A 12,051-nucleotide genomic window follows, 5' to 3' on the forward strand; every position below is an offset into this window, starting at 1 on the left:
TACATATCTAGGAAAACTTCCTAACTTCAGATACGACAGTAACACATGTAATCCAACAGAATCATAACACTCAACAGATCATGACTTCTCAAATGGTACCTCACAAGGCAAACTTTGTACAAAACACATCCTAATCCTATCACAGTGGTGACTCGGGGTGTCCAAGGTGCTATTTGAGGTACAGAGCATCACGTCCTCTCCTTGACACTGTAACAGCAGATTTCTCCTGCCTGTGATGGTCCTGCTGGAGGGCTAGTTTCTTCTGCAGAGTTTGAGGTGACTGGGAACCTGTTCAGTCAGCTTTAAATCGCCACAGGGAAAGTCTCCTGCTCTCTGTGCTCCTGCGTGTCTCTGAGCGCCGTGCTGGTTGTACTCGCTCAGGGATCAGCGCACGGGGATGCAATGAGAAACCCCCACCCCAGGTGAGAAAAGAGGCTGATCGGAGTTGGCTGGACAATGGAAATAACTTCCCACTGTTGTTGTTTTTTTAATTTGGTTTTGGGAAAAAAATCTTGACTCGGGACAAATGGCTTGTGGGAAGGAATGTCCTGTCCTCAGCCCTTCCTGCCCCGTGTCAGCTCGTCATTGCTCTGGTCCTGTCTCCCCAGCTGCCTCTGGGGCGGCCCTGCTAGAACTCTGCACTCTGCTGCCTGTGGGGCCCGTGGGGGACCAGGGCCAGCTGCCAGGGAGGGGGGGGAGCGGTCAGCTTAGAAGAACTAGGAGCCGTAGGCTGGAGGGGGACCTTGGGGAGCCTGCCCCTGCTAATGAACCTTCCAGTGAGTGGGACTGGTGCCTGGCTGGGTGATTCTGCACATGCAGCCTCATCCCTGCTGGCTCAGACACCCCCTTGTTTGAATGGCTTTACGTTCCCCCGAGTTCTGAGTCTGATGTCCCCATGCTGAGGCCGATCTGGCTGGGTTGGTGGGTTGCAGCGGCTTAGCCACTGCCGTGGCTTTGGAGTGGGTGGCGGGGAGTGCCCAGGGGTTGGGTCCTCAGTGCAACAGAGCAGTGGCCGTGGGTTGGGGGTGGCTGGAGAGGCCTTGTGGAACAGGGGAGGGATGGTTCCTGGCTCCTCTCTACCTGCACGTGGCTCTGGGGACGCTGCGCCTGGGTCACATGTTAAGTGCTGGGCACCAAGACATGGACGGGAATGCCGAGGCTGGAGGGAGAGGCCTGCCTGGAGCCTGCTGCTCTGGAGCGAGCCCCCACCTCCCTGCCACAGGCTTCCTGCAGCCGGAACCTCTTCCCACTGGAATGAAGGTGCTTCCTCTGCTCCTCCCCATGGCGGTTTCTTGGTTCCTCTACTGGGCCGTAAAGGGGCTCAGCTCAGGCAAAGCAAACTTAACCCCTTGTTTTCAAACCACTGGAAGCAGCCCAGCGTCCCCGTGCAGTGTTTGCAGCCCAGACCCTGCAGCATCCATCCTGCCTGGTGTGAGAGCTGGCCCGGTTCCTCGTTGCTCACATGGAGCGGAGGGCACAGGCAGAGAAACAGCATGAACGGTGCAGAGCGAACTGGACTTTCAGGTGGATCTGAGGTCAGCCAGTGCTTGTGTCTGTGGGAACCAGGGAGTGCTGGGCTGAATTCCAGGGCCACCGAGAGGATTCAAGGGGCCTGGGGCAAAGCAATTTCGGGGGCCCCTTCCATAAGAAAAAGTTGCAATACTATAGAATGCTATATTCTCGTGGGGGCCCCTGCAGGGCCTGGGGCCTGGAGCAAATTGCTCCACTTCCCCCCCTACCCCGCCAGCAGCCCTGCTGAATTCAGGCAAGCACCTTACTGGGAAGTTGGGGGCTGAGCCTCGCTGTCTAAATCAAACGACACAAAACAAGCCAATGAGGCATTCTGCTGTCCTTCCCTGGCCCTGCCCCCATCCCATGGGGTGGGGCTTCCTGCACATTCCAGCCCCTTCTCCTGGAGGTGGGAAGAGAGAAAATGGCACCAACTCCCCCCCTCACAGTTCAGCCCTGCACAAATCCCAGAGATATGGGACACAACTTGCTCCCCTGGGTGAACTCCTTCCCGACCAGCTCACCCCAGCCCCTGCCCCAGGAGAAGAGAGAAGCTGCAAGATGCCCAACACATGCCAGTAGGGGAAGCAGGAAGGGAAATTCTGGGAGTGGCTGTCCATTGCTGCAAAGGGCTTTTGTTTTCTCTGAGTTACCAGCAGTAAATGTATTGCATGCAGGAGAGGAGGATCAGAGCCATTTTCCCTGTAGTCTGGTGCTGTCCTCAGACCTCATTTCTAATGTGGCGTGATCAGTTCCAGTTGTGTCAGGAGCTGGAGAAAAACTTGTGCTCCTTAGCAGACAAGGGTCTGATGGGATGCAAAGGAAACCAGCTCTCTTGGGGCTGGCCGGTTTCAGTTTCCTAAGGAAGATCCAGTGCTGGGACGGGACAGGCACGCAGTGTGGTTACAGGAAGAATTTTCTGCACTGCTGTCATCTCCCCTGTTCTAACCTGCACATCCTCTTGATGTGAGGAAGTTGGTGAGAATCTCAGTTCTGTGAATTCGCTCTCTGTATTGTTCAACAGGAAACGAGGGAGTGAGCAGAAGGCAAGTTGAGACCAGCTTTAGTCACCAACACGCGCAGACAGAAACAAGTTTGCTGCGCCGCTCCTGCCACGGCAGGCGTAGGGGCCGTTGCAAGCTGCTCTCTAGCAGTCAGCAAAGCTGGCACCAGAGTGCCACGGAAATGCAGAAAATGGAAACTGGTGCAACACCACCATAGTGACCACGCGGGAGAGGAGCTAGCAAGATGTGAGCCTACAGGTAAATGCACCGGGCATTTCCAAGCGGGGCCGAGTGTTGAACAGCCGGGTTTCTGGATGACTCTCAGAAAGTTCTCGGGGTGGGAAGCTCTTTGCCAGAGCCTTGATTTCCCTCACGCTGTTGAAAGAGAATGCAAAGTCAGGAAGGGAGTGTAATCTTCAAGGCAGCTGGCCGGGATCAATAGCTGTTGGTGGAATTGAGCTGGAGTTCCTCTCAGACCTGGCGACTGGTTTCTCTTTCGTCCTACAGCTCCCATGAAAGAGTTTGACACACAGGTGCCAAATGAAGTCTGATGGTTTTCCAGGTCAGTAGTCATAAGCCACTGTATAATTACAGAATTGCAGAGCAGCAAATGCTAAACATTTCACCGCGGTTAGCAATTCCGATGGCTTCACAGATAATAATCTGACTTTACAATGGGGCATGCACATGAGTCTAGTCAGTGTTACCATGTTCGGGCGTATTTAGTCTTGGGCTGTATCTGGATCTGAGACACATGAGTGAATGGCAAGTGCTGTAGCAAACTGGTTTGGAGGCTGTGCTGCTGGGGGCTCTGGGTTTGATCCTAGAATTTTTAAAGGGTTGATGCTTGTGCTCAGCTCCCCAGCCATCAGGGCAATTGATGAGAGGCCTCCCCATTGGGCTGGCCTGGGAGCTTCACGTCAGGCACCAGGAGTGGGGTTTCCAAGGCTCCAATTGTGGGGCTGACATGGCTCCCCCTTTGAACCATTTCTGAAAATCCCAGACCCATCAGGAGACGTTCCCTGCTTTGGGGAAGGGCTTTTTGAAGGATTTTCTCCCCCAGTCCCCTGGGCTCACTGCACCGGTGTCCTGTGCAGTGTCAGGGCAGCCAGCAGGCTGGGGGGAAGCACGGAGGTGGGGGGGCGCAAATGTGGAGCCAGATCCTGCTTCTGCTGAGAAACTCCCTCCCAGTGACGGCAGCACTACAGGATTGTGCCTCTGAGCAGCAGGTGCACTGGAGCTGAGCTTCTGTGGATGGATAAATAGGCTCGCTGCCTGGGGAGCAGGGGGATGTTCTCCAGCCTAGCTCGTGGTGGAGCTCCGATGAGACGATTTAATGGTCCCTCTTGTCCCACTCCTTGGATCCACATTCAGCGGGGCTCCATTTGGTCCAAGCAGTCCCATGCCTGGAGCACGCCATGGTACCATCTCCTGCGGTATCTGGTGAAAGGGAGAATGCAGGGGGGAGCGGAGTAAAGGCAGCCCATCCTGAAGCATCCTGTGCATTTCTTATTGTTCTCCTTGTTGGAAGAAGATGCTAGCCTAGGCCCTGCTTGCCTGTCTGCCATTCCCGAGCTCCCCAAGGCAGAGAGACAACTAGAAACTAAATTACCTTGGAAAACCATCTCATGGACAGTGTGTGTCTAGCACAAACACTGCCAGGCTGGGTCAGACCTGAGGTGCCTCCCGCTCAGTGTCACCAAACACTGCAGAGAAAGGTGCAAGAACCCTGTAGTAGCAGATGGGGGGATAATCTTCCCTCTCATAGAATCGTAGAATATCAGGGTTGGAAGGAACCTCAGGCGGTCATCTAGTCCAATCAGGACCAATCCCCAAATAAGTCATGCATCCCCAACTAAATCATCCATGAGTTCTCCTGGGCTCTGATAGTCAGAGATTGCGTCTGAGTTTAAGCCAAGAGATTTAATACACTTCCCCAAATGTTAGTTAGTATTAACTATTCTAACTCTGCAAATTCTTATATGCAATCTCTTTTTTAATCTTGTTAAGCCTTTGGCCTGAACATCTTCCTGTGGCAGAGAGTTCCACAGTCTAATCTCATGTTGAGCATAAAAGATATTTCCTTTGATAGGGTTTGAATTTTAATGACATTTATTGTCCTCTTGCTCTCGTTTTTATGAGACAGGGAGAACAGATGCTCCAATCTCCCTTCTCTACCAGTCATTATGTACAGACTTTTATGATGTCCCCTCTTATTTGTCTCCTTTCTAACAAGCCTAACTGTTTCAGTCTCTCTGCACAGGGAGTTTTCCCAGGTACATGATCATTCTCTGAGCCCCTCCAGTTCTGCAGTTCCCCTTGTGAGATGGGCTGACCTGTGCAGCTCACAGCATCCATGCTCCCCAGAGAGCCATATCAAGCCATTAGGCTATCCCTTGTGTTATTCTCTATCCCACAGCTGATTCGGCTACACATCTTGCTGGCTTTCCTGGCAGCAGTCGAGAAGAACACGTCGCTTTATTGTGACTTGGCTCCTGTGGGAGGATGAAATGCTGTTTTCCTGTCATTATGTTATTGCCGCAGCACTCGGAGACCTCGGTCAGGGCCCGGGCCCCATTGTGCTAGGTGCTGGATGAATGCAGCGGGAGGCTGGGCTCTTTTATGACCCACATCCAAAGAACTAATCATTGTGTCAGCTCTGCAGCTCTCGCAGCCAGTTTGAGTCATTGCCTGATTTACACTGCTGCTGCTTCTCCCTCTCCTCCCTAGCGATGCCAAAGGGACATGCCGACAGTTCTGTAGCACACCAGGACCTTCTGGCACCAACCCAGCCCATGATGGGGGACAGGAAAAGGTCACCGAGCCACATTCCCCCATGCCCAGCTCCAGCTGCACCAAACAGCTGGGATCAGCAGAAACTGAACCTGTAGGCTCTGAGTACCCACCCAGAATATCAGGGTTGAAAGGGACCTCAGGAGGTATCTAGCCCAGCCCCCTGCTCAAAGCAGGACCAATCCCCAGACAGATTTTTGCCCCAGTTCCTTAAAGGCCCCTTGTCAGGGTTTCTTCCTCACTCTGAACTTTGGGGTACAGATGTGGGGACCTGCATGAAAAAAACCCTAAAGTTATTTTTACCAGTTCAGATTTAAAACTTCCCCAAGGCACAAATTCCTTCCTTGCCCTTGGTATCGCTGCCACCATCAAGTGATTTAAACAAACATTTAGGGAGGGCCACTTGGAGCCCTACCTCCCCCAAAATAGCCTCCCAAGCTCCTACACCCTCTTTCCTGGGAAAGCTTGAGAATAATATCCTAACCAACTGGTTACAAAATGAGCACAGATTAAACCCCCTAGGTCTTTAGGACACTGAAAAACAATTAGGTTTTTAAAAGATGTTTATTTAAAAAATAATAATAATAATAACCTTTGTAAAATTAGGATGGAAGATAACTTTACAGGGTAACAAAAAGATTTAAAACACTGGATTTTCCCTCTAGGCAAAACTTTAAAGTTACAAAAACAGGGATAAACCTTTCTCTTAGCATGGGAAAAATTCACAAGCTACAACAAAAGATAATTTAACACCTTTTTTTGCTATTACTTACTATTTTTGTAATATTAGATGCTTAGTTTAGATAAGGCTTAGGGAGATGTATTTTCCCTGTCCTGGTTCCTTGCTGACCTGGAGAGAACAAAGGAACCCAAAACAAAAACCTTCCCCCACAGATTTGAAAGTATCTTGTCCCCGTATTGGTCCTTTTTGGTCAGGTGCCAACCAGGTTATCTGAGCTTCTTAACCCTTTACAGGTAAAGGAAGGATTAACCCTTTAAAGGGTAAAGAGGGATTTTATGCTACCCTTAGCTGCATGTTTATGACACGCCCCCCAAATCACAGACCGTGCTGGACAGCCTTCTCCACACTGGCTGTGATTTCTTCCTGGAGCTCTAGGAATAAACAGAATTAATAAGACAGATGAACCTCTAGATACACTACTGATTATATAAAACCTAACAATAGTTTTTATATTTTAAGGATGATTTTAACCAGTTGATTTTGGGAAACTTTTATGGGAGAGTGCATCAGCCACTTTGTTAGAAGCGTCTGAAATGTGTTGTATTTCAAAATTAAAACTTTGGAGAGCTAAACTCCACCGAAGACTTTTTTTGTTATTGTTTTTGATGGTGTGAAGCCACTTTAGCGCAGCATGGTCAGTTTGCAGGTGGAAACGCTGTCCCCAAATGTATGGGCGTAGCTTCTTCAAAGAGTATACAATGGCGTAACGTTTTTTTTCACTGATTGAGCAGTGGCATTTTCTCTCAGACAGTGTTTTGCTGAGAAACACGACAGGATGGAATTTTTGATCCAGTCCTTCCTACATTAAAACTGCTCCCACAGCACGCTTGGATGCGTTTGTGGTTACTAGGAACGGTTTGTCAAAGTCTGGGGCCCTTAGCACGGGGTCAGACATGAGTGATTGCTCTGAGCTGGTTAAAGGCCTTTTGACACTCTTCAGTCCACTGAACTGCATTTGGCTGTGTCTTTCTGGTCAGGTCTGTCAGTGGGGCAGCGATTTGGCTGTGGTGCGGTTTAAATCGCCTGTAATATCCGGCCAAGCCTAAGAAGGATTGGACCTTTTTCTTTGACACTGGGACAGGCCACTTTTGGATAGCATCCACCTTGGCCTGTAGGAGGTTGATAGTTCCTTGACTCACCTGGTGTCCAAGGTAAATCACTTTGTTTAGGCCTATTTGACACTTTTTAGCCTTAACAGTTAGTTCTGCCTTTCTTATGCGCTTGAAGACTTTTTGCAGATGCTTCAGGTGTTTTGCCCATGAATTAGAAAAGATGGCCACATCATCAAGGTAGGCTGCTGCAGATTTTCCCAATTCTGCTAGGAGACTACCTACAAATTTTGGAAAGTGGCAAGTGCATTTTGCAGCCTGAAAGGGAGCACATTAAATTTATACAGCCCTGCATGGATGATGAAGGCTGACCTTTCCTTGGCAGATTCATCCAGCAGTACTTGCCAGTACCCCTTGGTTAAGTCTAAGGTGGAGATGAACTGGGCACATCCCCGTTTCTCAAATAGCTCATCTGTGCGTGGCATTGGATAGTTGTTTTGGGCGAGTTACAGCATTTAGCTTACGATAGTCCACGCAAAAGCGTATCTCCCCATCTGGCTTGGGAACTGGAACCACGGAAGATGCCCATGCACTGTTAGAGGGGCAGATTACACCCATTTGTAGCATGTCCTGGATTTCCCATTTTATAGCAGTTTTGGCTTGAGGAGACACCCGGTAGGGTGGGGTTCTAATTGGGCGAGCATTACGTGTGTCAATGGAGTGGTATGCCTGTTCGGCCCATCCTGGGGTGGCTGAGAACATCGGCGCGAAGCTAGGGCACAGCTTTTTGATCTGCTGTTGCTGCAGACGTCCAAGGGTCATGGAGAGGTTCACCTCTTCCACATCAACATTTTTCCTTTGTAGTAGAAACCTTCAGGCCATTCAGCGTCATCTCCTCCCTGGGCTGTAAACTGACAAACCTTTAACTCTCTGGAACAAAAGGGCTTTAGAGAATTAACATGGTACACCTTAGGCTTTAGGTTTGAGGTGGGGGATGCTATGAGATAATTAACAGCTTCCAGGCACTCTTGGACCATGAATGGCCCTTTTCACAATGCTTCCATCTTATGGGCCTGGAGCGCCTTCAAGATCATGACTTGGTCTCCTACTTTGAAGGAACGCTCTCTGACATGTTTCTCATACCAGGCCTTTTGCTCTTCCTGAGCATCTTTTAAGTTTTTTCTAGCAAGAGCTAAAGAGTTTTGGAGGGTGTCTTGTAGGTTGCTTACAAAGTCTAGAATGTTAGTTCCTGGAGAAGGCGTAAACCCCTTCCATTGCTGCTTCACCAACTGTAATGGCCCCTTAACCTTGTGACTATGCTCAAGCTCAAATGGTGAGAACCCTAAACTGGGATGTGGTACAGCCCTGTAGGCAAAGAGCAACTGCTGCAACACTAGGTCCCAATCACTGGAGTGCTCATTTACAAATTTACATATCATGACCCCCAAAGTTCCATTAAACTTCTCCACCAGGCCATTTGTTTGATGGTGGTAAGGAGTGGCCACCAAGTGGTTCACCCCATGAGCTTCCCACAGCCTTTTCATGGTCCTTGCCAGGAAATTAGTTCCTGAATCTGTAAGGATGTCGGAGGACCAACCTACCCTGGCAAAAATGTCTGTTAATGCCTGGCACACACTTTTAGCCCTGGTGTTGCTTAGAGCTATTGATTCCGGCCATCGGGTAGCAAAATCCATGAAAGTCAGTATGTACTGCTTTCCCCTGGGTGTCTTTTTTGGAAAAGGACACAGAATATCCACAGCTACTCGCTGAAATGGGACCTCAATTATGGGGAGTGGCTGGAGAGGGGCTTTGACCTGGTCTTGGGGTTTTCCCACTCTTTGGCACACCCCACCAGACTGGACATAGATAGAAACTTCCTTGCCCATTCCATCCAAGTGGAATGACTTCCCCAAACGGTCTTTGGTCCTGTTCACCCCAGCATGGCCACTAGGATGATCATGGGCGAAGCTCAAGAGCTTTACCCGGTACTTGGTTGGAACTACCAACTCTCTCTGAGGAGGCCAGTCCTCCTGGTGTCCACCAGAAAGAGTTTCCTTGTATAAAAGTCCTTGTTCTACAACAAACCGGGATTGGTTAGAAGAGCTGGGAGGTGGTGGGTTGCTTCGTGCCACTGTCCAAGCTTCCTGGAGGCTTTCGTCTGCTTCCTGCTCAGCCTGGAACCGTTCCCTTGATGCTGGAGATATCAGCTCCTCATTGGATTGTGGACTTGGGCTTGGTCCTTCTGGAAGCGATGCAGGGGATGGGGCTGTTTCCATTGACTGTGAACCGCTCTCCGCTGGTGCACTGTGTTGTGTTTCAGCTCCGGCTGAGCCCCTTGGGTAGGTTTATCTGCTGCTGCCAGTGAAGGCTCGTGGTGCCCTCTGGCGTTGGAGTTGTAGACGGGGTTGCAAGTGCTGGATTCAGTGCTGGGAATGGTTCTGGTGCTGGTTGCTCTGCCAGTTCTGATTTTTGAGACTGACTCTGTGCGACTGGATCCACTACTGCTGTCACAGACACTGGCGTGGGGTCTGGTTCCACCACCTCAGTCTGAGTCTCGGGTAACACAGACTGGACCCTTGTAGAAAGCGCAGGAACGGAGCTAGGTGTGAAGGTTTGCTTAGCCTGGCTGCGAGTGACCATTCCCACCCTCTTGGCTAGCTTCGCATGGTTGGCCAAGTCTTCCCCCAGTAGCATGGGAATTGGATAATCATCAGAGACTGCAAAAGTCCAATATTCCTGACCAGCCCTTGTACTGGACAGGCAACTTGGCTGTAGGCAAGTTTAGAGAGTTTTACATGGAGGGTTGAATCGTGACCTAGGTCTCTGGGTTGATGAATTTGGGTCTACTAAGGATTGGTGGATAGCTGACACCTGTGCTCCAGTGTTTCTCCACGTGCTAACCTTCTTCCCAGCCACACTTCCGTTTTCCCTTTGCTCTGAGGATATCTGAGAGGAATCTGGGCCTGGGGACCTTTGGTGTGATTCTGGTCTAATGAACTGCAGTCTGTTGGGGTTCTTGGGCAGTTGGCCTTTACATGCCCCAGCTCATTACATTTAAAACATCATCCAGCTGACTGGTCACTGGTAAAGGGTTTGGGGTTTTCCTTGGGACGTAGGTAGGGCCTTGAGCTGCCCCTGGTGGTAGGGTTTTGTTTCAGGTTTCCCCTTCTGATATTCCCTCCTGCTACTAGTGTTTTTTTCTTTTCTGCCACCTTCATCCATTTGGTTTCAATCTCCCCTGCCTTGATTAAAGTTTTGGGCTTCCCATCTGGGATGTACCTTTCTATTTCCTCAGGAACACCCTTTAAGAACTGATCCATTTGCATTAGGAAGGACAGATTTTCCAGAGATTTAACACTTGCTCCTGATATCCAGGCATCACAATTTTTTACAATGTGGTAGGCATGTCGGGAAAATGCCACATCTGGTTTCCCCTTCAGGGCTCTGAACCGCTGACGGGCATGCTCAGGTGTTAGCCCCATTCTAATTCTGGCCTTGTTTTTATAAAGTTCATAACTGTTCATGTGTTCCTTAGGCATTTCAACTGCCACCTCTGCGAAGGGTCCACTGAGCTGCGGCCTCAGCTCCACCATATACTGGTCTGTAGAGATGCCGTGCACAAGGCAGGCTCTTTCGAAATTTTTTAAGAAGGCCTCTGTATCATCGCCTGCCTTGTAGGTGGGGAATTTTTTGGAATGGGGAGCGGCACTGGGAGAAGGATTGTTAGAGTTATCTGGTAGACCCAGCTTAGCCCTTTCCAGATCTAAGCACTTCACCTCTAACTCGATATCCAAGCGTTTCGCCTCTGCCTCCAAGCGTTTCGTTTTCACCTCTGCCTCCAAGCATTTTGCCTGTTTCCTCTCCTTTGCATCCAACTCCAAACGCTTAAAGGCCATCTGTCTTTCATGTTTTTTCTGTCTCTCTTCAGCTTCCAATCTGGCTAATTCTGTTTTTTTCTGGATGTCACTTTCTGTCATCCTCGCCTTTCTACACTTAGCCTCGCTTAACCCGAGATCTAGAAAGGAAAAAAAAAAGAAAAACAGGTTGTGAATTCCCTTGCAGGACTTAACTACTCTGCTCTGAGGTAGAGAAAAAAACTCCAGCTGCTTTCAGCTACCAAAAAAAACACCTTCCTGGCTTTTAAGCAGTCAAAAGAAAAAATGTTTTTAAACTCCTCAGGCCTGTGCTTCCGGTTCAAAATTATCCCACCATGTCAGGGTTCCCTTCTCACTCTGAACTTTGGGGTACAGATGTGGGGACCTGCATGAAAACCCCCCTAAGCTTATTTTTACCAGTTCATGTTTACAACTTCCCCAAGGCACAAATTCCTTCCTTGCCCTTGGTATCACTGCCACCACCAAGTGATTTAAACAAACATTTAGGAAGGGCCACTTGGAGCCCTATTCCCCCAAAATATCCCCCCAAGCTCCTACACCCCCTTTCCTGAGGAGGCTTGAGAATAATATTCTAACCAATTGGTTACAAAATGAGTACAGATTAAACCTGGGTCTTTAAGACACTGAAAAACAATCAGGTTCTTAAAAGAAGTTTATTTACAAAAAAAAGATAAAAGAATCACCTCTGTAAAATTAGGATGGAAGATAATTCTACAGGGTAACAAAAAGATTTAAAACACAGAGGATTTCCCTTCTAGGCAAACTTTAAAGTTACAAAAACAGGAATAAACCTCCCTCTTAGCACAAGGAAAATTCACAAGCTACAACAAAAGATAATCTAACGCATTTTCTTGCTACTACTTACTATTTTTGTAATATTAGATGCTTAGTTCAGATATGGCTTAGGGAGATGTATTTTCCCTGCCCTGGTTTCTTGCTGACCTGGAGAGAACAAAGGAACCCAAAACAAAAACCTTCCCCCACAGATTTGAAAGTATCTTGTCCCCTTATTGGTCCTTTTGGTCAGGTGCCAACCAGGTTATCTGAGCTTCTTAACC

General features: G+C 49.1%; 1 protein-coding gene across 3 annotated transcripts in view; it reads left to right on the top strand.

Annotated features, from left to right (window-relative positions):
* The first annotated feature begins 969 nt into the window (after nt 1–969).
* Nucleotides 970–12,051, top strand: part of ARHGAP27 (Rho GTPase activating protein 27) — an 81,744-nt gene continuing 70,662 nt past the window's right edge. Inside the window, exons 1-3 of one of the 3 annotated variants that reach the window (XM_050935068.1) lie at nt 970–1,535; nt 2,534–2,771; nt 3,021–3,075. In XM_050935068.1, the coding sequence (XP_050791025.1) occupies nt 3,064–3,075 (12 nt within the window). In that variant the 5' untranslated portion in view covers nt 970–1,535; nt 2,534–2,771; nt 3,021–3,063. Of the gene's footprint in view, nt 1,536–1,933; nt 2,772–3,020; nt 3,076–12,051 lie in introns of those variants that run through there. The other 2 variants (XM_050935067.1, XM_050935069.1) reach the window with 2 other exon arrangements.

The sequence above is a fragment of the Gopherus flavomarginatus genome, chromosome 25 (assembly GCF_025201925.1).
Source record: "Gopherus flavomarginatus isolate rGopFla2 chromosome 25, rGopFla2.mat.asm, whole genome shotgun sequence".
NCBI lineage: Eukaryota > Metazoa > Chordata > Testudines > Testudinidae > Gopherus > Gopherus flavomarginatus.